Consider the following 27,957-nt stretch of genomic DNA (forward strand, 5'->3'; position numbering starts at 1 on the left):
ATTACTTTGGTTGTTAAAGAAGCTGTTGTCCAAGCTATGAATGTTGGACAGCTTATGAGCCTCACAAGGCTTCAGCATTATGGAGGCCTAGTGTGATGGAGGTTTTCATATTCAAAGTCTGCAACTTTTGCTGCATATTATGAAATTTAGTTATGACTACGGTTCAAGGGCATGCATTTATTAAAGGATGGCCCTACCTGAGCAGCTCTCTACATACAGAGGTTAATTGTGCTCCATGATCGATTAAAGTTTTTGATTGATGCCCTCTAGTTTGTAATGTCGCTGTTTACCTTGGTAAGAAATTTAGCTATTTCAACCGGACAAAAACCTTGTCAAGGAAACAAAACCGAGAATAATAATACCTCAGCACTCACATTCCTACATAATGACGTTTTCTGTCTGCTTCCATTTTCCATTCTGTAACCAAAACAGCTTCATCCAGTAGTTTATGCCCGTTCACATCCGAATGACGCTGCCAGTTGGAAATCTTTGTACCTGATTCCAACCATCAACCAGGTGAAACCGTTCTAGGCTCCAAGCTGATGCTGGAAACAATGGCAACCATCAACCATGCCTATTATGAATGAATTATGAAACCACATCTAATTACCCGTCCACCTCAGCGACTTTCTTTTTGCCAATCTATTATATAAAAATAATGGTTAAGAGTGTCTGAGCAACAGGTCTAATTACCAACAGGTCTAAACCCCATGAACCAAGCTACCGGAGATGAAGATCCAAACTGGCCAACCAAACCACAAAAAACTACATTGATCACAGCAGACTACTGTTTACTTGGTTAGAAAGGATTCTAGGGCCACGTTAGACATTTAGGTCCTGAAAACGTTGGTTACTAGGCCCAGCTATTTGCAATTAAGAACTGCCTCCAGACTGAAGCATTCATGTCAACTGCACATGACCAAACAACCTAGCAACCTACCATCAAGCAGCAGCAAGCAAAACCTTGCAGCACCCCTGTAGCATAAAACACCACCAAGACCTCAAAATAGAGGAAATAAAAAAGAGAAAAGATAAACCATTGCATGGATTGTCTTCTTTATGCAAGACATGGACTCCAACCGCATTATTGCAGTCCTGTTTCCATACTTTTTTTTTGTAACCATATACAAGACATCTACAGAAGCAATAGAAACAATTTACTGGGCGGTCTGTGACCAACAAATTTCCAGGACATATGAAACGTATGTCATAATATGCGGGCACCTAGAGAATTAATGTTCTTTACCACTAGTGTTACCCATTCAAGGATGTCAGTCTGATACATAGGTCAAGGTATCAGAATCACCAACCTTTATCCCAATCCTCCAATGATGAGAAACCCTAAATGTGTCAAAAAATATGAAAGGGCACCCGATTGGATCAACGCAGGAATTGCGGTCTCTGAGTTCCACGCAAATCTCAAGACAACGATAGCTTGTCATGCTGAGAAAGAAACTCTATAATGCAGGGATAGACTTCATCAATTGCCTGCATCAGGAAACCAAAATAAGACAAGGCATGAGCAAACTTTCAAATGCATCACCTATTTGTAATGTAGTGATGGACTAGCAGCGTACCAGCCGCCCGCCCACCAAATCATAGTGAGCATAATGTGGGCCATCTGTTTTTCCAAATATTTTGCATGTGACCATATGCTGAGGGATGAGTTTGACAGTTTCTGCTCATCAATGGAAAAGTTTAGTTGATGCCAGTTGAGTATAACAACTATTCTGTAAGTTCTTTGGGTTTACCATTCACAGCTTCAGGAGGGCAAATCAAATCCTGGTCTCCTGCCAATGCCAGGACGGGAACATTGCATTTATGCAGATGATCCTTGTAAAAAAAAGTGCCAGTTCTGTTACATAGCCCTCCATCACGGAAAGCAGTCGTCAGCTGTAGGAGAACCTTGGCAGGTACAGTACCTGCAAATTGTGATTCATTCCAAGCACAAAAAAATAAAATGTCTCATTATCAGATACATTGAACTTTGTCAAAAAAATAGAACAATAATGTTTAAGAGTTTCAGAAATAAAGAATGAAATAGATAGCATGAATGGAATGCGGTAGTTTTATGAATGCATGATCTTGAACTTAGATTTCTGGAGACAGCAAAATTGGTCACTGCAGTCCTTGCATAGAAGTTCTCAATGCTCAGAAGCTAAAACAGTTTTAAACTTTCTATATATTTTAAGGTTCCCTCAGACAGCATGTCTGTTTTTCATTTGCATGGTATCAAGAATAAGAGACAAAAATAAGAGACCTGACTCAGGTTATATGCATCAAACATGAAGATCAAAAAGTTTTGGTTAAGGAGGATGAGATCAAAGAAAGGGAAGTTATTTTGATAACCTATTGAATAGAAGTCATGCAGACACCACTGAGAATAAAAATGTTAAATATACACATAGAATTAGAATACTTGAGATACACAGAGACTGAAAAAAATGAAATTATGAAAAGTGGACCTGACAAAATCTCTACAAAGATTTGGAAATGTTTAGATGACAAGGAAGTAATTTGGTTGACTAACTTGTTTAATAAGATTTTGAAGATCAAGAAGATATCTGATGAATGGAGGAATAGCATTATAGTACCAATTTATAAAAACAAAGATAATATTAAAATTATTCAAATCATCCTGGTGTTAATCTCATAATCCATATTATGAAATTTTGGAAGAAGGTGACTGAGAATAGATTGAGATGCAACATAAAAATATTAAAGAACCATTTTAGTTTTATTCCAGGAAGGTCAACTATGGAAGCTATTTTTTTTCTTCAGAGGTTAATAAAGAAACATAGAGAACAAAGACAAAACCATTATATAGTTTTATTATTTTAGAAAAAGCATATGATAGATTCCTACAGATGTCATATGGTAGGTGTTAGAGAAAAAGGAATAATTGTAGTTATTTTAATGTAATTAAGGATATGTATAATGGAACGGTTATTAGTGTGAGAACTACCTGTGGTAATAGTACTAAGTTTTTGATCACATTAGGTTTACATCAAGGATCTGCTTTTAGTCCTTATCTTTTTCATGCTAGTCATGGATGAACTTAGTATGTATATTCAGGACAATATTCCTTGATGCATGTTATTTGCAGATGATATAGTCTTATCAGATGAAACAAAGATTAGAGTAAATCATAAATTGGAATTATGGAGGAGCGCATTAAAATCTAAGTATTTCACATTAATAGGACTAAGACAAAATGCATGGAAGGTTTTAGTAAAATTAAACATAAAGATAAAGATGGAGTAAAAATTGAGAACCAGAAAGTTTCTAAGAGTGATCGTTTCAGTATTTCGGTCTGATTATTCGTACAGGGAGATTGAAGAGGATGTTATCCATAAGTGGATAGAATGAAGAATTGCAGCTGAGATATTATATGATCGTAGTACCTACCAAATTGGAAAAAAAAAATAGGATAGAATTACAACCAGTTATTCTTATATGGTATAGAATGTTGACAAATAGAAAATAATATATACACAAGATAAGTGTGGCCAAAATAAGAATATTGAGATGGATGTATGGTAACACAAGAAAAGATAAAATAAGAAATAAAGCCATTTGTCAAAAAGTAGAGGTAGTACCAATTGAAGACAAATTGAGAAAAGGATAACTTAAATAGTTCGGACATGTACAACCTAGGCCAATGAATGCGCCAATACAAAAGTGTGATTTGATATATGTAAGAAGAAAAAAAGGGATAAAAGTAGACTAAAAATTACATGGGATGAAGTAGTAAAGGAGAACTTAGTATTACTACATCTTTTAGAAAGAGTGGCCTTAAAAAGAGTAGAATGGAAGAAAAGGCTTCATGTAGCAACCCCAGCTAGTTTGAGAACAAGGCTTAGTTGAGTTGAGTTGAGTCTACTTAACTAGGGGGATTTCTTCACTCTCTAGACAACTAGGAACAAGAAAAAAAAAGGACAAAAACTAGTTGACTAATATCTTATGTAAACATAGAATAAAAAATGCTCCTAAAATATGGATTAACACAAAATGTTAAAAATTGGATGGTTATCATCTTTTTTTTTCTTTTTTTTCATCTTTTGAGAAAGTTATCATTCATCAAAATGATGCATAGGTAGCAAACAAGTTTAGAAATATTAACCAATCAAAAATAGAGAATGGTTTTGGCAATAAAAGTAAAGCCTTCCAAAATTCAAGGGGCCTCTCCAAAATGGAGCAGTCAGAAGCACATATAAGTACACAATAAAACTTCTCCCTAAAAAACAAACAAAATTCAAAAGAAAAAACCTTCATACACACACACACATCTAAGAGAAAATTTTCCACTAGGAGGCAAAAAAATGGATCCAAATATATGAAAATCTCAAATAATCAGCGTATTTGCACATCATTGAAACATTTAAGGTGGAGCTAACCAGTTGACTTGGTTTCCAACTTTAGATTAACTAAAACTATCAAAGGATATAATTTTAGGTTGAAGGCAAAGGGCATAGCAAGTTCCCACTTACAAAAGTTATTTAAGACAAGCTTTGCAAACAATTCAGGATGCATCATGTCCTGTGCTGAAATTTGAGGATTGAGCCATGACAAAACATATGGTGGACGACATGATAAAGGATAAGCAGCTGCAAGTAATGCTCCTAATGGGACAACAGGAACATTTAGAGCCTGTGCAGGATCAGCCTATAGAAAAAAAAACCAATTAAGATTAGTTTCTCAATCATTCTCTCACAATATCAAAAACAAAAAATCGACAAGCTTTTTCAATTAAACAGTGCTTCTTCCACTTACAAGAGGCAATAACAACTTGAGTGAAGATCTAGATGATGTATAGTCAACAGATGATGCTAATGTAACAACTGCTCCCAATCCAGATTGTACTCCTTCAAAACCTAAGAAATTAAAAAGACAGAAAGAAAATGAGACTAAATAAAGTACCAATAACTTCTTGAAGATTCACTGATCCTCAGATAAATCTAAACTCCCAAAACAGTGATAATAATAAGAAAAAATTTGATGGGGACATATTTTATATTGGTCGCACTCATAGATCAAGTTGAATTTCTCAATGTCACAAGAAATGTAATAAAGAACACATGATCCAGATTGGAGTCTTATGGTACATGCTAGAAGCAACAAAAACAAGAAATTAACTGGGAAGTATGGGTCCAGATCATGGTAAAATGTCCAATGTGACTGAAATTTAGTAAAACTAAAATTTAATTATTATTGGTTAAAGTGGTTAGGTCACTCATAGAATAATCTGATTTACATTAAAATACAAGCTTATACTTTCTTACTAGAAATATAACAGCAGAATGGGCTCAATACATTCCATCCAGTGATTACTTAAACTTTAACTGTATTAAAAAGACTAAAACACCTAATATGGTAGGAACTATTCATTCATCTCCTTTCAGATTAAACAAGAATAGTGTTTGAAATCAGAATATATACAAAGTTATACACACATGGAATACTAAAAGGTGAGCTAATGTATGTCAGAAACCAGATAACATGAACTGCCGCGACAAGAACATTAACCAAAGAACAAAGGAAATTACTAGTGCCGAAAAAAGCACCATCAGAAACTGGAATACATTAATACCAACTAAAGTATGAATATTCTGCATGAACTCTTCGATAATGACTTCCAGACAGAGTTGGTGACCTAGTTCAAGACAACAGATACATTTCCACACCTAGACAGGTTGATATCTAAAGTACCTAGCAAAACCCAGTGTTCAATAAAATATGTTCTTCAATTTAGAAAAAAAATGCTGTAATTAATATAATCCATTCATCTGGGCATACTCGTTGGATTAAAATCTCTGTTGTTTTATCATTATAGCAAGAGGAAAACATAGCCAATTATGTTTCAAAGCTACTGAGCCATACCAAAACCAAATATAAATCCTGAATATTTGTTGCCCTTGACTACACTACAATTATTTCATTAAGAAAAACAAAAGGCTAGATATTGAATGAATGATATAAATAAGCGTTTATGTGCATGTTTGAAGCAGACACATCTACCTCCAAGCATATATTGCATGTTCAAAAAGCATGAGATAATTATGAGAATTTATATGCCAATAGAGATGAAGTGAGAATAAACAGGCAAGAAGCTATTCAAAATACAAAAACTATGCTACAAAACTCACGCCATCAGTAGGCAGAAAAGCAAGGAAAGCTACCATATTTTGACAGCATTGCATACAACAATATTCCCCCCATGGAGTGACCAATTGCAAGCAATTTTCCATCCTTTGCATTGCTCTGAAGCTTTATATATTCCATCTGCAGAGATCAAAATGAAGATTGGTGTAATTCCTCAGATATACCAGTGCAGGGTCAGTTATAAACTAGAATAAAGGTACTATGATCATGTAACACAAAAGCTAAAGTGGAAGAAAACATTGATCTAGAACACTCAACAGAAATTCTCATAATTAAGTCAATTATAGCAAGGGGACATGTCACCTCACCGCAGCAGGAACATCCTCTTCCAGGTAGTGATCAAAGTCCCAATCATATGTAACAATCAGATCCAGCTGTTTCTGGAAATCTTCAATGGTTGCTGAAAGGCGCTCTTGCAAGTCAAACAGTTGCGGTGAAACAGATCGTTGACCTTCCTCAATAATATTTACAAGTCGTTGACTTAGATCTCTGATTTGGCCAGCAACAGAAGAATTTTGCCTTGCTTCTAACAAACCTGAAATTTTGTCTGTGATCTCATTAAACCGTTCAGATAATCGAGCATCTTCCAGAAGTTTTGAAATCCGATCAAAGAATTTAGCGGAGACAACCCTTAATTGACCTTCATTTAGATAACCCGAAAGCCTTTCAGCCAAATGCATCAAAGTAGCTGTTAGACTTGTTACTAATTGTGATTCATCCCAAGGAACTAAATCTGTCTTGTTTCCATTTTTCATGGAGAGTTCAGAATCTGGCATTAGACCAGTTTTGACAATTGAATATTCCTCTACAGGCGTATCAACATTTGAGTTGTACTTGTTAACAAAATTTGGATTACATATAACAGGTTTACTGGAGGACTGATCAATTGCCTTGGATTCAGTTACACGTGTACTTAACCCAGCACCTCTAACTTCCACAATCCATGTATCAAATCCTTGGCTAGACATGTGACGAGCAAATGAAACCTGAGTACAGTTTTTATGCATCAGCAAAAAGCAGAAAATGGATAGATTAAATGATAATGATATTACAACAACTCTCCATGATCACAAGGATAAAGAAAGAAGTTTTTATGATTTTATGGCAGAAAATTTAGTTACATGTTGAGTTTGAGGTTCAGAGAGATGCAAATAAAAACAAGAAAATATAAAGCAGAATTGATGGAAAGGGCATGCTGATCTTTGAACCCTCATCAAACAGTTCGAGATCACTACCACCATCATATTAAAAGAATTATGTTAATAATTATCAAGCATTTACAATGATTAGAACTTGAAATGGAGACAACAAAGGCAACATAGTAGATTGCAGGTAAATCTAGTTTGTAACTTATATGCTGAGATGAAAAACAACCATAAGTTTTACAAACACTTATATCTACAAAGAATCAGCAAATAACGCCATCAGGACTGCACAGCAGTCAACCTGGTCCAACAGGTGCCTTGGCCCAGCCTACATAGGAGGGTACAGGAATGTGGGAACAAATCACTTTTGGGCTTGCATTATAGCCCTTAGTTACCTGAAGCAGGAGTATATTCAAGTATGAGGTGCGAGTGCAGGTGTGAATAAGTGAATCGCTCAGAAAGAAGTTTAGAATAGGAAGGGCTTAGGAAGCATGTGCAGGAACAAGTTCCTCAAAATATTTCAAAACAGGTATGGCACCCTAGCTAGAAATTTTGCTACTAAGTTCTAGCCAAACAAATCAATTAAGAAGGCTTGATATGTTATGCCTATCAGACCTTCACAGTATATCATAAACAGTCCATAGGGAAATGGCTGGACCAGAGATTTCAATATGAATAAACCAACTGCTCTAACAAAAATGGAGAACTACTTCTATAGGAATAAAGTTACATGAAGATCATTATTTTATTTCGTATTACATGCTTAAACAAATCATCAAATAGATTACATGCTCATAGGGTGGGCCAGGAACTTCGCCCAGGGAATGAGCAAGGCCTGAAGCTAAGCCCAGTGAAGTGGATGGGTTTACGAAAGCCTGGCCAAGGATATCCCTATAGGTGGCATAACCTCAAGATAAAATGTGGAGGTACACAACTAACAGTACCCCGACTGGTTTCTAAGAATCTGAGAATAAAGAAAAAGTATTGTAAATTTAGACAAAGACATTCTATGAACTCTAATAAGCAACAAATTGTAGAAGTGTTAATAATAGCGTATGGCTTGATGTCTCGGCCCGTTATTGATGTGTTTTACCACAACTACGGCAGGGGAACCCCATGCACCATAGAATTTCCAGGACATATTTGTAGCTTATTTATGAAATGAACGCATGACAACAAGAAAGAATGCAAACTATGGGAAAAGCAAGAATCTGCGACAGCTCAAACAAGTATGGTTTGATCAATTATATAAGTAGTTCATGTCTTGGCAGAGCGGCCAAAAAGCTGTTAAAATAAGTAATTAACCAGACAAACGGAATTTTTCACCCAAAAGATCTTCCAAAATTACTAAAAATCATCAATAAATGAAAAACTCACCCCAGGAGAGAGATCAAACCCAATCGCGTTCGTCCCCACCCCCGACAAAAGCATCAAGGGATGTTTCCTCGACGGCGCCTGAAAATCCCCATCAATCTATATCAAGAAAAGAGAAAAAGAGAGACAGAGAGAGAGGGCAAAGGGATCGGGAGAGGAGGGACCTCCGGGGAGGGGGTATAACGCCAGAGGGCGAGCCTCCACTCGGTGCCCGGGACCGGCACGTAGTGCAGCTCGTCGGCGGTGCAGACGGCGGGCTTCTTGCCCTCCTTCACGGCGGCGGCGGATGCGGCCTCCAGCGAGACGGAGAGCGGACTCGGAGAGGGATCCGCACGGGCCGAGACGGGGCGATACGCCGCTCGCCCGCCTCTCCTCCCGCCGCCCCATGGCGGGATCGAGACGTGATAGGAGGCCGTGGCCGCCGCCGCCGCCGCCAGGGCGGAGCGCGCGTCGGCGGGGTGGAGGAGGAGCATCATCGCCTCTGATGGCCTTCTCCTTGCGCCGCTGTTTCTTGTTTCCTTTCTTGTAAAAAATATGAGTATTATTCCCCCACGTTTTCCTCTTCGCAAGCCCTTTCCCTTCTAAATGGGGGACGATGACTGGTGACAGCGAGGGCTTTTGTCCGTGAATAGACAAAGACCAGAAGCTGCGAAAAAGAGACGGTTGGTTGTTGATGCATCCACGAACACCAGCCATGGATTTCTTCAAATGCATCCTCTCGATACTGGTTAGAAAAAGCGGCTCAAGCTCCTTTTCTATATAAATTACTAAATAATTTTTTTTATTTTTTAATGTTATGAAATTTTTATGTTTTGTTATTAATTTGGCGGTCTACCGATGCTCCCGCGATGTTGACCTCTACCAATAGCCACCTACCCCCTACGTCCTCCACCAAATACCAATCCCTCACTGCCGCATGGAATCTAGGAGTTGAATCCAAGAATGGAGCTGCCATGGGTCGCAATAGTGGTTGTTTGCATTTGAAAGAGTTGTGATGTCTGAAATTAATTTTGTATAAGAAGCTAAACTTCTAAAATTACGAGTAGGTCAATGCAATTCCACGGAAGGATTCAGAGTCCAGCCCTGGCAATTGAGTTGGGTCGGATCGAATATGAGGCGAATCATGTACTGATAAGGTTAAGTGTCTACCAACCCGAATACGACACATTAAATGGATCGAAAATTTAAATCCAAGTTTCAGATTTTTTTTATTAAACAAATAACTCAACCTGCATAATCTCGGATCATGATCTGGCATAATTATTATACAAATCAAAAATCATCAATATTGTTGGAAGAGCAACGCGCAGGAGAGATGGTGATGGACCCATGAACGGAGGGGAGAGTGAGACTTGACCGTTGGAAGGGTGGAGGCGGAGAAAGAGGAGGAATGAGGAAGGAAGAGAACGGAAAAAGGGTTAGAGAGAGTCTCGCTTCTTTGTATATAAAACTCACTTAATACACTCACTTTTTACCATCAAAATAGCCATTTGTCGGAGTATGAATAGTCCAGTTCTCTACTTGACCTCATCATATAGCGCTATGATTCTGATTTAGTTCGGTATATATATATATATAGATATATATAAATCGAATCAGCCGGTTTGAATAAATTTTTTAAAACCTCAAATCGAAACTAAGCTAAACTTTTTTAATTTAATTTTTTTAAAAACTAAACCAACTATTTTTAAAAAAAATAATTATATAAATTGATCTAAAAAGATCAGCTCGGATCGGATTTATGGTTTGATGGATTTTCCGCACACTCCTACCATAGATGAGGCACATTTTATGCTGAAGCTCAGGAAAATTATTTTTTTTAAAGGAAATATAGAAATTGTAAACTGCATCCATTCTGTTTTATTCCCCTAACTAAATAGTGGGATTCAGCACACCCTCAGGTAAGTATAATTTAACATAAACTAACTACAAAATCATATATAAAACAAATTTATTCGTAATAAATGAACAAAGTAGCTGATTTGCTTTAGTTTTAAGCAATTAAATTGTTTTGCACATGAAGCGACAGAAGAAACTGAGTTATTATTTTAAATTAAGTGAGCAATTAGACTATTAAATAGTTTTGCACATATAAAACATCGATCTCATCCCCAATCAAAGATCATGATGGTCGAACACAAGTAACAAAAAGCTTGCATTCGACTCTTGTTTGCATGCATGACACTGTCCCTCTCCAATGACTACATTTGGCCTCACATCCATGCTGTTGATTAAGTTACCTTCTTTTTTTTTTTTGGTACATCGGCGGCTCACACTTGACGAGCGTGAAGATGACCAACAAAATCAGAAAACAAAATGTTGTGCAAAAGCGTAGGCACAGCCTCGTGGTCTATCCAAAAAAAGCCTCCCGAGTGATGAGCTGCGAAGAAAGCAACCCAATCTGCAGCACCGTTCGCCTCCCGATATACGTGCGTGGCCTGGTAGGAGACAACCTCCCCCAAAGCTCTGCAGATATCGTGGAGCAGCGGCCGATCCTCAACTGAGCATCCCTCTTCCCGGATCCACTCGATCACCGTGGTCGAGTCCCCCTCGAGAAGGATGCGACCCGCACCTAGTACATACCTCGCATAGGAGACACCCTCTCAGGCCGCCCGAAGCTCCGCGTTCACCACTGATGAGTCAAAAATCCTCCCTCCACCTGCCGCCACAAGTCTGGCATCATGATTCCTAATAATAAATTCCACACCTCCGCAGCTCCCGTCCGCTGATACGCTGCCATCGAAGTTCTCCTTAAGAAAGCCAGGGGATAGGGGCACCCAGGATACTAATATCGTCCTGGACGCTGCAAGAGCAGAATGGGGGCCCCAGATGTCCCTGACCAACCCAGTAGGTGAAGCCTCAATAGTGCCGGTGATCTCCGCCGCATGCCGTAGAGCTCGGTCCGCCACCATCCTCGGATGGAGGCTCTCGCCGTCGAAAATCCGTGTATTCCTCTCCAACCAGCAGTGATAGGCCAGGTAGGCTTCACGAGTCCCCCTCTCCCCTCGTACAGACCCCCGGATCGAGGCCTCCAAATATCGTAGGAACTCCTCAGTGGACGCCCACATCTGCCTCTGGTCAAGCTGAGCTGAAGCATATCTCCATATCTGACTGGCTCTCGGGCACCCAAAAAGAACATGGTAGATGGTCTCCTCCATCGCCTGACAAGCTCCACATCCAGCAGGAACTTTCACTCCCCGCCTCACCAGAACCCACTAGTAGGTAAACATCCTCAAGCCACCTTCCACAGGAACAAGGCCACTTGGGGGTGAATGTGCATCCTCCAAATCCAGCCGCAGTCCATCTGTCGCGCTGAGGGCCTTCTACCTATCGACAAGAGGTCCCGAACTCTCACAATCGTCCTCCCTGTCCTGCTCCATACCCTCTTGTCCACTGCCTCCCCCTCTGGGATCGGCAGAGCCAGGACGCGCTCAGCAAGGTGCTCCCCGAATACCTGCTAAACAAGACTCGCGTCCCACCTCCGCTCCCCCTGGGCAAATAAGGCACACACTCTGTGTCCCTCCATCCAGCCATGGTCAATCTCGGTGGGCCAACCCTACAATGATACCTCAGCTAGCCATCTGTCCTCCAGAATCCTGATCGTCCGCCCATCCCCAACCTCCCACCTGATCTCTGGCATCACTCCCGGGGCGCGGGCGCAGATCTCTCTCCAAATAAAGGAAGCTCCTCGGCCAGCATGTAGGACGTAGTGGGGGGCAGGATCCCCGTACTTCGCCCTCAACAGTGAGCCCCAAAGGCCCTCAGGCTCTAGAAGAAATCGGGCTGCCATCCTGATCGCCAGTAACTCCCTGCGCTCAACCAACGAATGAATACCAAGTCCTCCCCTGCTGGTCGGCTGGCAAATAGGCTCCCATGCCACCAGATGAATGCCGTCTCTACCTCCCCGCCGTCCCCAGATTAGGTTGCCTTCTTTGCTGTTCATCATTCGCAAGATATTTTATAGACCAGCTCTGTCTTTGTTCCTCTACCTTTGTGGAGTATTTTGACCTTTGACTCAGATGGCTTTGACTCAGATGGCAATGCTCACGTGCAACTAGTGTGAGCTGTCGATGTATCCAACAAAAAAAAAAAGAAAAAAGTACTGATCCTCTCCATTAGAAGAGGCCGAATGGTAAGCGGTGACTTCGGCAAGAGTTCTTGTAGCCTAAGAAAGAAAGGAGATTTACTTTGCAATAAAAAGTTAAAAGAGTTTGTTTTTTGATAAGTAAAAGTTATAAAAAAATTTGAAAAGAAACCTACAAGCGAATAAAGGAATATATCATAGGGGAAAGAAAATAAGAAAAATGCTGCCAAGGTGGTAGCCTAGTGGTATTGGGCAAATTTTTATCCTCATGGTCCCAAGTTCAAGTTGCTACGGTGTTGATTAAAATGTGGTTTTGGTCTGAGAGCTGCTACGTAAGAAAAAAAATAAATAAATAAAGGAACCGTGTCCTTTTTGTGTGGTTTCCAAGGCCTCCCTCTCTAGGCTTGGATCAGCTGTCCTCCAAGAAATAAATGACAGCCTTCCTTACAAGTCTTCACCTGACACGCAGATAAAGTCGGTGTAATAAAAGATGATAAATTACCGTAGCCTGCCTTACGAGTCTGTCTGCTGTTAGATGCATCACAGCTCCTAGCTTTCATTCCATCTCTCGTGCGGTGAACCGGCATCTTTGCTTTTAATCCCTTAAAAACTTTCGGCGGTTGACCGCAGGGTGAGGTTCCCTCTGCGTTCTCTCTGGGTTCTGCTCAACCGTATCAGATCCTACTGTATTTTGGTATCCTTCCATTAGAAGCTCATATGACTAATAAAGTTGTGATATATTTTGGATTTATACTGTTGCTGGAAATTGGACCCGGGGGCAATCTTCGGTCGAGGAGAGGGAGCGGGAGGTGGTTACTCACGGCGGGGCGGTGGTTCGTCGACGGGCGGCGTCCTCCGTCTGGGGCGATCGGCGAGAAGGAGCGGCTGATTCCCGCGGCTGGGCGACGATCCGACAGTGGGCGGCGTCCTCCGTCTGGGTGCCTGCACACGAGCCGGTGGCCGGGTCTCCCGGCGCCGGCCCTCCGACGCTCAAGTCAGGGAGGGGGCAAATCGTGTAGAGTAGAGATAAACGGTGCGTCCCCCCCAGTATCGATTTTCCAACCCCCTTTTATAGACCGGGGGTCGGTTTACCTGCGATGTAACGGGGCGAAGCCGTAGTACGGCTCGGCATGTCGTTCAGGTCGGCGCTTGGTCAGGCGAATGATTGCACTGATGTCGGCGATGAGGGCGTTGTACAACCCGAACTAGCACGCTACTAGGCGAATTTATTGCATCAGTGTCGGAGGTATGGCCGAGATCAGAGACTTATCACAGTTGACTAGACTCTGCTGGGCTTATTTGCCGTGGAGAGCTGGGAGTCCGTAGATGACAGGAGTCACGTGCATTAATTGTTGAGTGAGCCGGAGATCCACATTTATTGTGGAGTAAGCCGGAGATCCGCATTTATTGTGGAGTAAGCCGGAGATCCGCATTCATTGTGGAGTAAGCCGGAGATCCATATTTATTGTGGAGTAAGCTGGAGATCCATATTTATTGTGGAGTGTGCCGGAGGATCACAGCGGTCATGCGCAATAAATGCCGGAGGGGCGTCATAGTACGGTCTCTGGCCGGACCTCGGAGACGTATAGCCGTAGTAGGTGGCTGACAAAAGTAGGCCTCGGGCATTGGGGTTTCTCTTAGGTCGGAGGTTCCGAGTTCGGGTGCCGACTTCGGCCTTCCAGGGTCGACGATTGTGCGGCTTCTTTGGGGCATTCGTGTCATTTGGGGGACAAACCTTATTCCCCCAACACTACCCCCCGACTTCCGAGTTCGAGCGGCTTGTGGGCTCGGACGTAGGAAGTAAAGTCCATCGTTAAAGTTGGGGGGCGAACTTCGTCCGCACCCTCATGTTTCTTGGAATTTTCGTGGTAGGACCTGCGCCCTTGGGCGTTTCGAGGTTACTTTGTTCGGCGAATTAATGATGGGGTCCATATCCCTACGTCTTTCGAGGCGACTATAGCGGGGGCGGTGTCTCTTGGATTACCGAGGTTGGTTTGTGAGGCGGACCCAGGATGAGGGCCCTCGGGTTCGACGGGGTGGCGCCTCGGCCCCACAATCGAGAATTCCCGCTCATCAATGAGCGTGCCATTTTGGGTTTCAAAACGGACACGCGGCATGACCAGGGGTCGGACGCTTCCGATTTCGTGTTACCGGGTCATAATTTCGGAGGAGTGGAGGTCACACCGGGGCTCCACGTGTCCCAGATTTTATTAAACGAGGGGAGCGGGGGTGCCGTCCGCTCATTCTTCGAGGCGATGGGGTTCTGTGGACCCATAATGAGGTCCCGAGATCCGATGGGACAACACTTTGATTTCGTATTCGATTTATTGATCCGGAGTGGATGCAGTGCCTCGGCCTCAGAGGTCGCCACGTGGCGCAGCCCGATCGGGGGATGGGAACCGACCCCATCGATCTGGGCCGTCAGGGGGGTCTATATAAACCCCACGAGTCTGCCCTAAAGGTCTTGTTTGGCTTCCCCTCATTTTCGTCGTCTTTTTTCCCTTGTTTTCTCCCTCAACCGAATTTTGCCGGCGGTGCTCGGAGCAATTTCTGGCAATGTCCAGTAGGTTTTCTTCCTGTTTTCTCTAGAGTTTCCTCTTTTCTTCTCCTTGCCAACTTCCATTTTCTGCTCTTAATTTTTACTCCATTCTTCTGTGAGAATGAGTCTCGGTCCCGAAGAAGTTGGGTCGAATATGTCAGAGGAGGAACTGGAGACAATCCGCTCCCGTTTCTTCTTCCAGCCCGGGTTTCGTCTTGAAACCGCAGGGCCGGGGGACAGGGTGACGCAGCCGCCCCCAGGTCGGATCGCGGTTTACCGCGAGACACTCTGGGCGGGCCTGCGTTTTCCCACCCATGAGTTCGTGAGCAGCTTGCTGGCCGAGTACCAGCTCGTCCCGGCGCAGTTGGCTCCGAACTCATGGAGGACCATAATCGGGTTTTTGTCCCTGTGCCTCGGGCACGGGATCCCGATCACGGTAGGCCTTTTCCGCCGGTGTTTTCTGTTAAAGAAGAACCCGGCGGACGCAGGGTGGCTATATTTCGCCTTTCGGGGCGGTATGTCACTCTTCCGGGGCGCCCCTTCCTCGATCCACGAGTGGAAGGTGAAGTTTTTCTTCCTGGCGTCCGCGGCGCCTTGGGGATTTGAGTCGAGGTGGGGACACCCACGGCTGAAGGCCCTCAACAGACTCTCCGAGCCCACGGGGAGGGAGCTGAGGATCCTAGACTCTGTGCGAGCCCTCGGGAGGGGCAACGACCTGACCGAGCTCCTGCGGGAGGGCGCCCTGGCGAGCGTGGGTCTGAGCTCGGCGCGCCCCGAGGGTAAGGGCGGCTACGTTATTTTCATTCTTTGTCTTTCGCTTTTACTGCCACTGGCCTGACACTTAACAAAATTTTTGATTTCAGATATTCCCCGCATGCCGACCAGCAACACGTCGCTTTTTTCCCGCCTGAGGAGGCGGGAGGCCGAGGCCGGGGGGGCTAATCCCCAGCCTCGGAGGAGGGCGAGGACGGACGGCGCTTCCTCGTCGGCCGGGATGAGTGGCCCCGAGGCGGGGGCCCCTGCGGCCGACCCGAGGCGGGAGCGGGTGGTCAGTGGTGCGAGCCCATCGGCCCCTCCTTGCCCTGCCCCCCTTGCCCAGCGGGGGGAATCATTCGTGGCCCGGCCGCAGCAGCCAGGACCCGGGCCTGCCCGAGGCCCCGAGGCGAGCGGCTCCGGGACCTCGGGTCCGATCGTGCCGAGCTCTTCCCGAGCTTTCCGAGAAGAGTCGGTTGAGCCAGACTCTTCCGTTCCTGAGGGGAGCTCGGCCCTTCAGGACGCCGAGGTCGCACGCTCCATGTTGCGGCGTGCAGTGCTCCCAGCGGACCGGGCCGCGTTCCGGGGGATTTCGCTGGAGGAGGTCGCCGGCAGTGCTTACTGCAGCACCGCCCGGGTAAGTTCTCTTCTTAATTTTCCTGAGTTATTAGCGTGCATACGTGCCTTTCAACTCACAATACCCTCGCTTCTTCTTTTTTTTTTTTTTTTTTTTTTTCTTTCAGCATATTCTCGAGCTCGACACCATGGCGTTCCTCGCCCACGGGTATCGAGAAGAAGTTCGGCAGCTCGGCCAGCAGCTGGAGCCGGCCAAGAAAAGAATCGCCGAGCTAGAAGCGGTGTCGGCCGCGGCCGAGGCTCGGTGGGCGGCCACCGAGGCCGAGCGCCTTGCCGTGGTGGGGGCGCTTGAGGAGGAGAAGGCGGCTCACGCCATGACCAAGGCAACCATGCGCGGCACGGAGGCGCGCTTGGGGGAGGTCCAGGCCAGGGTCGCGGCCCTCGAGTATGAGGAGAGGGCCCTTCGCCTCCGAATCGAGCAACTTGAGGCCCGGGAGAGGAGGGCTCTCGAACGAGCCGAGCACGCCGTGGAGCTCTTCAAAGAGTCGCAAGAGTTCCGCGACATGTTGGAGGAGGAGACGGTCGACGGTTTCCTTCGAGGCTTCGAGAACTTCCGAGAGCAGGTGCGCCTGTACTGCCCTCAGTATGACTTCTCGACGGTCCGTCCGAGGGAGGACCGGGGCTGGGGGTCCGACGTGCGAGCCCTTCCCACCATCCTGACATCCGAGGCGGGAATATATGAGCAAGACCCCGCCGAGCCTTCGACGAGGGTAGCCGAGGCGGACGGTGTCATGGAGGTGGCTCTGGCGGCCGAGACGGACGCTGTCCCGGAGGTGGTGCCCGAAGCTCCCGCTCCCTCTCCTCGACCGAAGATTGCCCCCGGGTCCAATTTCCAGCAACAGTTGGCGCTAGAGGAAGGGACCGAGTAGCAGTCATGAAGTTGAGAAGTAAGGGAGCCTCTAACGTCTCCCGGCGTCCCCCGCAAAGTCCTGGACACTCCGTCCAGAATTTCCCAACTCCAGCTGACCCAGGTCCTCAGGTCCAGCTGGAACAGTTCAATGCCCTGGTACAGCAAGTCCAGGCCCTGGCCGCCGCCGTGCAGGGCCTACGGCGCGTGGAAGCTTCATCGGCGCTTCCCCCGCAGGCCCAGGCCCCGCCGGAGTGTCTCCCCAACGGCCCGGTTCTCCCCAGTCAAAATCTGCATGGCTCCTCCAGAGCCAACAACGGAGAACGGGCTACTCCCCGTAGGGAGTTACCGAGAGAAGGTTTCGATCGGAGACCCCAACTTTCCGAGGCGGAGTCAGCCCCGGACCGCCAAGGGCCGGCGCAAACCACAACGACAATCCCACGGGTGGGGGAGCTCGACCGAAAAGTTGAGCATCTGGAGCGCCAGATTGCGGCACTCCACGGCAAGAAGGCAAGACAGGAAGGGGACTTTGAGTTCACTGCCAAGTCCCCCTTCTCCCGCCAGATCGAGGACGAGCCGGTTCCCGTGAGATTCAAAATGCCTCAGGTGGAGCCCTACAGCGGAATCACCGACCCCCTCGACCACTTGGAGAGTTATCGGGCCCTCATGGCCCTACAAGGGTCCTCGGAGGCCATACTCTGCAAAGCCTTTCCAGCGACCCTCCGAGGGACCGCTCGGCTTTGGTTTTCTGGACTGAAGCCGAACACGGTGTCCTCCTTTGAGCAGCTCGGCAGGCAGTTCGCCACCAACTTTGCTGCCAGCCGGCGCCAGCGACGGACATCAGACTCCCTCCTGGACATCAAGCAGAAGGAGGGGGAGTCCCTCAAAGAGTACCTGGACCGCTTTACCGCCGCCACATGGGAGGTCCGCGAGCCAGACCAGTCGATAGCCATGTCGGCTCTGAAAACTGGGGTTCGCTCCTACCGATTCCTCTTCTCCATCGAGAAGAGCTTCCCGGCCGACTTCACCGAAATGCTGGCCCGAGCCCGGAAGTATGCCAAGGCCGAGGAGGCAGTCGCCTCCAGGCGGGGAGCAATCGAGCCCGCCTCTAAGAAGCAGAAGAAGCGCCGCGAGGAGCGCGGCCGACAAAGGAGCCGGTCTCCCCGCAGAGAGAAAAATCTCCCCAGACTGAGGAGTCCGCCCCGTCAGCAGGGGCGACCTCAGCAGAGGACACCTCCTCGTCCGAGGTCTCAACCACGGCCACGGACGTACCAGGCGAGGTACGAGAACTATACACCCGTCAATGCTCCCCGGGCCGAGATCCTGATGGAAATTGAGGGTCGGGACTTCTTCCGACCCCCGCCTCCTATGCGAGACACGGGATTTCCCCGAAGGAGGACTCAACCGGCGGAGGACTGCTTCCAACTCCGGGACGAGATAGAAGCGCTCATCCGACGGGGAGTACTCAACCGGTTCGTGAGGAATCGACCTGAGGAAAGAAGGCCGGCGGAGAATGTCGCACCAACCGAAAATCCAGGCGACAACAGGCCCATCGCCGGCACCATCAACATGATCGGGCGGGCCTCGGCAGGAACGGCCGCCCAGGGAACACCCCCGAAGCGCCCACGTACTGATGAAGTCATCTCGTTCTCGGACGAGGACTTAGAAGGGGTCGAGACCCCTCACGATGACGCTGTGGTCATCTCCATGATTGTAAATAGGTTTGATGTAAAGCGTGTCCTAGTTGACAATGGAAGTTCAGCCAACATTTTGTACTATCATGCCTACCAAAGAATGGGGTTGACAGGAAAACATCTCCGGAGAATCAATGCCCCGCTAGTCGGGTTTACCGGAGATGCGGTCTCGGTTGAAGGTGAGGCTAGCTTCCTTGTCACAGTTGGCCTCGCCCCCCGGGAGAGCACTGTGAGGATGGACTTCTTGGTGGTCCGTCTGCCCTCGGTCTACAACGCCATCCTTGGGCGCCCAGGGTTAAACACCCTTCGATCCGTGGTTTCAACCCGCCATTTACTCATGCGGTTCCCCACCGGCCAAGGAGTAGGCGAGGTCCGCGGAGACCAACTGGTCGCCAAGCAATGCTACATGGCGGCCCACACAGTGAAACAACCAGCTGAGGCGCCAGACCGCCCGACGCGCCCCTCACTCCCCATAGAAACCCTCGATGCAAGGGACACCCCCTGGAAGAAGCAAGTAGAGCCCGGTGAGCTCCTTATTCAAATCCCACTACGAGAAAATTTTTCCAAGCTAACCGTGCAGGTCGGCTCCGGCCTCGGCGCCCATGAGAGGGATCGCCTCGTCAGCTTCCTGCGGGATAATGCCGACGTCTTCGCCTGGTCGCCCGCGGACGTGCCAGGAATTGACCCTGAGGTCATGGTCCACCGACTTCAGGTGAAACCAACCAGCAGGCCTATAAAGCAGAAGAAAAGAGGCTCCGCCCCCGAGCGACAACGAGCTGCGGCCGAGGAGGTGGACAAACTCCTCGGAGCCGGCTTCATCCGGGAGGTCTCCTACCCGGACTGGCTCGCCAACATAGTCCTCGTAAAGAAGGCCAACGGAAAATGGCGTATGTGTGTGGACTACACCGACCTGAACAAGGCCTGCCCAAAAGACAGTTTTCCCCTCCCGAGCATCGACCAGCTCGTCGACTCCACCTCGGGACACCAACTGCTAACTTTTATGGACGCCTTTTCAGGATACAATCAAATCCGAATGGCGCCAGAAGACGAGGAGAAGACGGCCTTCATCACCGACAAGGGCACCTACTGCTATAAGGTGATGCCCTTTGGCCTGAAAAATGCTGGGGCCACCTATCAGAGGCTGGTCAGCCAGATTTTTAAAGACCAGATCGGCCGGAACATGGAAGTCTACGTGGACGACATGTTGGTGAAGAGCCGAGCGGCGGAACACCACATAGCCGATCTCGACGAGACGTTCGCCAAGCTCAGAAAATATCAAATGAAACTCAATCCGGCGAAGTGCGCGTTCGGGGTCACCTCGGGCAAGTTCCTGGGTTTCATAGTGACCCAGCGCGGAATTGAGGCCAACCCGGAGAAAATCCGGGCACTGCAAGAGATGTCGCCTCCAAAGACAGTTAAGGAGGTGCAGCGGCTCGCGGGGCGGTTAGCCGCCCTGGGAAGGTTCGTCTCTCGGTCAGCCGAGCGTTGCCTCCCCTTCTTCAAGAGCCTCAAACGGCCGAAAGACTTCCGGTGGACAGAAGAATGCCAGCAGGCCTTTGAAGATCTTCGGAGCCTTCTGGCTTCTCCCCCGCTGCTCACCAAGCCCCGGAAAGGCGAGGTCCTTTACTTATATCTGGCCGTCTCCCCAGCCGCAGTGAGCTCAGTTCTCGTCCGGGAAGAGGACAAGCTCCAAAAGCCGGTCTATTACACCAGCCGGGTTCTCAGGGATGCCGAGACCCGATATTCTAAACTTGAGAAGACCATCTTTGCTCTCATCATCTCGGCTCGGAGACTCAGGCCTTACTTCCAAGCCCACACGATAGTTATATTGACTGACCAGCCCATGAAGCAAATATTGCAGAGGTCGGATCGTGCGGGGAGGATCGCCAAATGGGCGGTCGAGCTCGGAGAATTCGACCTCGAATATCGGCCCAGGCCGGCTATCAAAGCTCAGATACTCGCCGACTTCATCGTGGAGTGCACCCTTCCGGACGACCCCGACCTGCCATCTGGACCCGCGGAGGAGGCCCCGAGGCAGCCATGGGTCCTGCACTCGGACGGGTCTTCGACCTCGGGGGGTAACGGGGCCGGACTTATCCTCACTAGTCCAGACGGAGTGGTGGCTGAGCAAGCCCTGCGCCTCGAGTTCCCGGCCTCGAACAATGAGGCCGAGTATGAGGCCCTGATCGCCGGGCTCAAACTGGCGAAAGAACTAAACGTGGGAGACTTGACGGCATTCAGCGACTCCCAGCTGGTGGTGAACCAGGTCCAAGGAGATTTTGAAGCTAAAGAGCCATCCATGCAAAAGTATCTCCAAAAGGTGCGGGAACTCATATCTGCCCTGAATTCTTTCAACATTCAGTACATTCCCAGAACGGAAAACCTCAGGGCAGACCAGCTATCCAAGCTGGCAAGCTCCCGCATGAGCGAGCTTCCTAAGGGAACCGCGCTCGAGTATCTTCAGACCCCCAGCACGGAGGAACCCGAGCCTACCATGTGCATCGGCTCCGAGCCAAGCTGGATCGACGGGCTCGTCTGCTACCTTCAGGACGGAACCCTACCTCATGACGAGATGGAGGCTCGCCGAATCAAGCGCCAGGCCCCCCGATATGTCCTATACGAGAACAGGCTCTATCGACGATCATTTACTTCCCCCCTTCTCAGATGCCTCCGCCCCTTCGAGGCGGACTATGCTCTCCGAGAGGTCCATGAAGGGATCTGCGGAAATCACCTGGGGGGCCGGGCCTTGGCCCATAAGATCCTGCGGCAGGGATATTACTGGCCCACACTCCAAAAAGACGCAACAGATTTCGTCCGCAAGTGCGATCGGTGCCAGCGAAACGCCAATATCCAGCGCCGACCTTCAGCTCTGCTGACCTCCATCATCGCCCCCTGGCCGTTTGCCCAATGGGGGATCGACATCCTGGGGCCCTTTCCCCTCGCCACCGGACAGAGAAAGTTCCTGGTCGTCTCCATCGACTATTTCACCAAATGGGTCGAGGCCGAACCTGTCGCCCGGATCACCGAGCAAAGGATGCGGGATTTCGTATGGAAGTCTATAATCTGCCGATTCGGACTACCCCGTATCCTTATATCTGATAATGGTCGACAATTTGACAATATTCATTTCAGGGAGTTTTGCTCTGGACTCGGCATTGATCATCGCTTCACCTCGGTTGCCCATCCCCAGACAAACGGGGAAACCGAGGTAACTAACCGAACTATTTTGCAGGGACTTAAAGCTAGGCTTGATCGGTCCAAAGGACAGTGGGTCGAGGACTTGTACAATGTCCTTTGGGCGTACCGGACCACGTTCCGACTACCCACGGGAGAGACCCCCTTCAACCTAGCATACGGCACTGAGGCCGTCATCCCGCTGGAGATCGGCCTGCCTTCTCCCAGAATGGAGCATTACGACCCCGACACCAATTCTTCCCAGCTCAGGAGCAACTTGGACCTTGTCGAAGAAACGAGAGAGGTCGCCCGGGTTCGCATGGCGAGATACCAACAGCGAACGGCCCAATACTACAACTCCAGAGTCAAGCCCAAGCTCTTCAAAGTAGGGGACCTCGTCCTCAGGAGAGTCGAGGCTTCTCAACCGACCGAGCAAGGAAAGCTCGCCCCAAATTGGGAAGGGCCGTATCAAATCGCCCGGGTACAACGACCAGGGGCGTACAAATTGAAGTCCCTGGAGGGGACTCTGATCCCACGAAGCTGGAACTCCGAGAATCTACGGATGTATTACCAATGAAACCCTAAGGGGTTCAAAACAATCAGGACAATGGACTCAGCTCCTTTTTCTGCAAAAATTTCTCTCACCTTGATAACTGTAATCCTCTTTTAATATTGGGTCGTCTGTGATCCTCAGATTCCCCGGCCAAAATCGGGATGCCTCGAGGCTCGACCGTAGAGTCCCAAACTCCCTCGACCTCGGGAAGAATCGCAAGACGACGAAACGTGGAATGGAGCAGGATTCCTCGACTAAGGCCGAGATGCCCCGAGTGTCGACAGTGCGTGCCCAGACCCCTCGACACTTCGGGAAGACGGGGTAGTACCTTCGCGGCCCCCCGTGGCGCTCATCACCAACAACGGGGTAGTACCTTCGCGGCCCCCCGTAGCGCCTCCTCAACTAAGGTCGGGATGCCCCGAGGGTCGACCGTAGAGAACCAGACTCCCTTGACCTCGGGAAGGCGCCGTGAGGGGTGGAAAGGGTGGCTCCACCTGGGGCGCCACGAAGTGGACCCCCAGGAGCGGTCGACGATCCCCGATCCCCGAAGCGAGCGATCCCTCGACTAAGGTCGAGATGCCCCGAGTGTCGACAGCGCGTACCCAGACCCCTCGACACTTCGGGAAGACGGGAAAGTACCTTCGCGGCCCCCCGTGGCGCTCATCACCAACAACAGGGTAGTACCTTCGCGGCCCCCCGTAGCGCCTCCTCGACTAAGGTCGGGATGCCCCGAAGGTCGACCGTAGAGAACCAGACTCCCTCGACCTCGGGAAGCGTCGCAGGTCGACAGTGCGTACCCAGACCCCTCGACCTGACGAACGATTCCTCGACCAAGGTCGGGATGCCCCGAGGGTCGACCGTAGAGAACCAGACTCCCTTGACCTCGGGAAGGCGCCGTGAGGGGTGGAAAGGGTGGCTCCACCTGGGGCGCCACGAAGTGGACCCCCAGGAGCGGTCGACGATCCCCGATCCCCGAAGCGAGCGATCCCTCGACTAAGGTCGAGATGCCCCGAGTGTCGACAGTGCGTGCCCAGACCCCTCGACACTTCGGGAAGACGGGGTAGTACCTTCGCGGCCCCCCGTGGCGCTCATCACCAACAACGGGGTAGTACCTTCGCGGCCCCCCGTAGCGCCTCCTCAACCAAAGTTGAGGTGCCCCGAGGTCCGACCACAGGGTCTCAAACTCCCTCGACCTCGCAAAGAGCTACAAATCAATAAAGCCTCCCCAAGCCCTCTCAACCTCGGCGGGTGCTGTCGGGTCCGTGAGAAGCCCGAGCCCCCTTAAAGTCAAAAATGACTCCGCAGGTCGACGAGGAAGGGAAGCAGCCTACTCCACCATGCGAAGCATAACTCTGAGAATGAAAGAGGTACATTCAACTGGACGCCCTCCTTGTCAAATTTTATTTACATATTGCTGAACGGAATCTTAATGTTGAAGCCTTGTCTCGCCCCAAAGTCGGGCCTCTCTAACGGGTCGGCTTAGGATCGACCTCCTAATTACATTATGCATGCACCGTTCGTCAAGTCTCCGAAACTGGTACAGAGGATTTCATAAATTAGTGCCCGACTTGGCTCTTCGACGTAAACTCCTACGTCCGGCTAAAAAGTGGTCCCGGCCACGAATGCGCCAGCCAAACACGAGTACCAAGGCAATCTCTGGAAACCCCAGCCTTGCTCACCGAAGCCTCGGCAGAGTCCGAGAACAATAACTACGAAAACCTTCGGTAATAACCTGCCTATTGGCCCGCGCTCCCTCTGAGGAGTTTGGAGTTAAGTTCGGAAACCCGACTAAACTCCCCGATTAGCGGCACATACAGACCTAGTCCGGTCTTAGTTAAAGGGCTAAGGCCCGACCTCGACACCTTGGGACTTCCCTAAAGGCTAAACGCGATGACCTCCACGTCTCCCAAATCCGAGCTATAGGACTTAGGGAAATTTTCTAAAAAACTCAAGACTCGGAGCTCCTCTTCGTCGGGATGACTGGAACCCGAGAAGGCTAAGACGTAGCCCGGGAAGAAGGGCAACTTCGTTAAGCAGCCCGGAAATTAAAATGCAAAGCTAGGCCATCGAGGCTGTTCGCTAAGGCCCTGGCCTCGGTCACGACAACAGAGGGAAAGATGAACACGGAATGGCAAAAATACTTTTTCATTAACAAAGGGCCGGAAGGCCAATTACAAAATTGGAAGTCGGCCGCTCAAGGGCCGACCTCGGATACAATGAAAAAGAAAGAAAAATACGCTAAGTCCTAAGCGGCGGGAGCCACATCCGGGGGGTCGTCCGGCACATTGATGACCTCAAGACCTTCCTCCGGAACAGGCTCGGGGTCGGGAGCAGGAGCTTCGGGCACCACCTCCGGGACAGCGTCCGTCTCGGCCGCCAGAGCCACCTCCATGACACCGTCCGCCTCGGCTACCCTCGTCGAAGGCTCGGCGGGGTCTTGCTCATATATTCCCGCCTCGGATGTCAGGATGGTGGGAAGGGCTCGCACGTCGGACCCCCAGCCCCGGTCCTCCCTCGGACGGACCGTCGAGAAGTCATACTGAGGGCAGTACAGGCGCACCTGCTCTCGGAAGTTCTCGAAGCCTCGAAGGAAACCGTCGACCGTCTCCTCCTCCAACATGTCGCGGAACTCTTGCGACTCTTTGAAGAGCTCCACGGCGTGCTCGGCTCGTTCGAGAGCCCTCCTCTCCCGGGCCTCAAGTTGCTCGATTCGGAGGCGAAGGGCCCTCTCCTCATACTCGAGGGCCGCGACCCTGGCCTGGACCTCCCCCAAGCGCGCCTCCGTGCCGCGCATGGTTGCCTTGGTCATGGCGTGAGCCGCCTTCTCCTCCTCAAGCGCCCCCACCACGGCAAGGCGCTCGGCCTCGGTGGCCGCCCACCGAGCCTCGGCCGCGGCCGACACCGCTTCTAGCTCGGCGATTCTTTTCTTGGCCGGCTCCAGCTGCTGGCCGAGCTGCCGAACTTCTTCTCGATACCCGTGGGCGAGGAACGCCATGGTGTCGAGCTCGAGAATATGCTGAAAGAAAAAAAAAAAAAAAAAAAAGAAGCGAGGGTATTGTGAGTTGAAAGGCACGTATGCACGCTAATAACTCAGGAAAATTAAGAAGGGAACTTACCCGGGCGGTGCTGCAGTAAGCACTGCCGGCGACCTCCTCCAGCGAAATCCCCCGGAACGCGGCCCGGTCCGCTGGGAGCACTGCACGCCGCAACATGGAGCGTGCGACCTCGGCGTCCTGAAGGGCCGAGCTCCCCTCAGGAACGGAAGAGTCTGGCTCAACCGATTCTTCTCGGAAAGCTCGGGAAGAGCTCGGCACGATCGGACCCGAGGTCCCGGAGCCGCTCGCCTCGGGGCCTCGGGCAGGCCCGGGTCCTGGCTGCTGCGGCCGGGCCACGAATGATTCCCCCCGCTGGGCAAGGGGGGCAGGGCAAGGAGGGGCCGATGGGCTCGCACCACTGACCACCCGCTCCCGCCTCGGGTCGGCCGCAGGGGCCCCCGCCTCGGGGCCACTCATCCCGGCCGACGAGGAAGCGCCGTCCGTCCTCGCCCTCCTCCGAGGCTGGGGATTAGCCCCCCCGGCCTCGGCCTCCCGCCTTCTCAGGCGGGAAAAAAGCGACGTGTTGCTGGTCGGCATGCGGGGAATATCTGAAATCAAAAATTTTGTTAAGTGTCAGGCCAGTGGCAGTAAAAGCGAAAGACAAAGAATGAAAATAACGTAGCCGCCCTTACCCTCGGGGCGCGCCGAGCTCAGACCCACGCTCGCCAGGGCGCCCTCCCGCAGGAGCTCGGTCAGGTCGTTGCCCCTCCCGAGGGCTCGCACAGAGTCTAGGATCCTCAGCTCCCTCCCCGTGGGCTCGGAGAGTCTGTTGAGGGCCTTCAGCCGTGGGTGTCCCCACCTCGGCTCAAACCCCCAAGGCGCCGCGGACGCCAGGAAGAAAAACTTCACCTTCCACTCGTGGATCGAGGAAGGGGCGCCCCGGAAGAGTGACATACCGCCCCGAAAGGCGAAATATAGCCACCCTGCGTCCGCCGGGTTCTTCTTTAACAGAAAACACCGGCGGAAAAGGCCTACCGTGATCGGGATCCCGTGCCCGAGGCACAGGGACAAAAACCCGATTATGGTCCTCCATGAGTTCGGAGCCAACTGCGCCGGGACGAGCTGGTACTCGGCCAGCAAGCTGCTCACGAACTCATGGGTGGGAAAATGCAGGCCCGCCCAGAGTGTCTCGCGGTAAACCGCGATCCGACCTGGGGGCGGCTGCGTCACCCTGTCCCCCGGCCCTGCGGTTTCAAGACGAAACCCGAGCTGGAAGAAGAAACGGGAGCGGATTGTCTCCAGTTCCTCCTCTGACATATTCGACCCAACTTCTTCGGGACCGAGACTCATTCTCACAGAAGAATGGAGTAAAAATTAAGAGCAGAAAATGGAAGTTGGCAAGGAGAAGAAAAGAGGAAACTCTAGAGAAAACAGGAAGAAAACCTACTGGACATTGCCAGAAATTGCTCCGAGCACCGCCGGCAAAATTCGGTTGAGGGAGAAAACAAGGGAAAAAAGACGACGAAAATGAGGGGAAGCCAAACAAGACCTTTAGGGCAGACTCGTGGGGTTTATATAGACCCCCCTGACGGCCCAGATCGATGGGGTCGGTTCCCATCCCCCGATCGGGCTGCGCCACGTGGCGACCTCTGAGGCCGAGGCACTGCATCCACTCCGGATCAATAAATCGAATACGAAATCAAAGTGTTGTCCCATCGGATCTCGGGACCTCATTATGGGTCCACAGAACCCCATCGCCTCGAAGAATGAGCGGACGGCACCCCCGCTCCCCTCGTTTAATAAAATCTGGGACACGTGGAGCCCCGGTGTGACCTCCACTCCTCCGAAATTATGACCCGGTAACACGAAATCGGAAGCGTCCGACCCCTGGTCATGCCGCGTGTCCGTTTTGAAACCCAAAATGGCACGCTCATTGATGAGCGGGAATTCTCGATTGTGGG

At 49.7% G+C, this 27,957-nt stretch overlaps 2 protein-coding genes across 3 annotated transcripts; both read right to left on the bottom strand.

Moving 5' to 3' along the window:
- Positions 1 to 1,007: 1,007 nt before the first annotated feature.
- LOC103709315 lies at positions 1,008 to 9,359 on the bottom strand. 2 transcript variants are annotated; one of them, XM_026805516.2, is made up of 9 exons: positions 8,846 to 9,359; positions 8,685 to 8,762; positions 6,471 to 7,148; positions 6,180 to 6,282; positions 4,774 to 4,874; positions 4,491 to 4,665; positions 1,752 to 1,922; positions 1,593 to 1,678; positions 1,008 to 1,488 (listed from the first exon to the last, which is right to left on the bottom strand). In XM_026805516.2, exons 1-9 carry the CDS (start codon positions 9,155 to 9,157, stop codon positions 1,420 to 1,422), a joined length of 1,773 nt encoding a protein of 590 aa, XP_026661317.1. In that variant the 5' UTR covers positions 9,158 to 9,359; the 3' UTR covers positions 1,008 to 1,419. The 2 variants fall into 2 exon arrangements, with proteins under 2 accessions (XP_026661317.1, XP_008792829.1); XM_008794607.4 differs by having other exon boundaries at positions 1,578 to 1,678; positions 8,846 to 9,356.
- Positions 9,360 to 11,284: 1,925 nt separating this feature from the next.
- LOC120112549 lies at positions 11,285 to 11,839 on the bottom strand. Its single transcript, XM_039132120.1, has one exon. The coding sequence runs from the start codon at positions 11,837 to 11,839 to the stop codon at positions 11,285 to 11,287; it is 555 nt and encodes a 184-aa protein (XP_038988048.1).
- Between the last annotated feature and the right edge of the window lie 16,118 nt (positions 11,840 to 27,957).

This window comes from Phoenix dactylifera, chromosome 11 (genome assembly GCF_009389715.1).
Source record: "Phoenix dactylifera cultivar Barhee BC4 chromosome 11, palm_55x_up_171113_PBpolish2nd_filt_p, whole genome shotgun sequence".
NCBI classification, from domain to species: Eukaryota; Viridiplantae; Streptophyta; class Magnoliopsida; order Arecales; family Arecaceae; genus Phoenix; species Phoenix dactylifera.

Bases quoted from the DNA above. Each gene is read 5' to 3' on its own strand.
- LOC103709315 (XM_008794607.4), bottom strand. From the start codon at position 9,157: ATGATGCTCCTCCTCCACCCCGCCGACGCGCGCTCCGCCCTGGCGGCG. The intron at 8,763-8,845 runs GTCCCTCCTCTC...GGGGATTTTCAG, and splicing joins GTTATACCCCCTCCCCGGAG to GCGCCGTCGAGGAAACATCC. The intron at 6,283-6,470 runs GTGAGGTGACAT...TGATCTCTGCAG, and splicing joins AAGAGGATGTTCCTGCTGCG to ATGGAATATATAAAGCTTCA.
- LOC120112549 (XM_039132120.1), bottom strand. From the start codon at position 11,839: ATGGAGGAGACCATCTACCATGTTCTTTTTGGGTGCCCGAGAGCCAGT.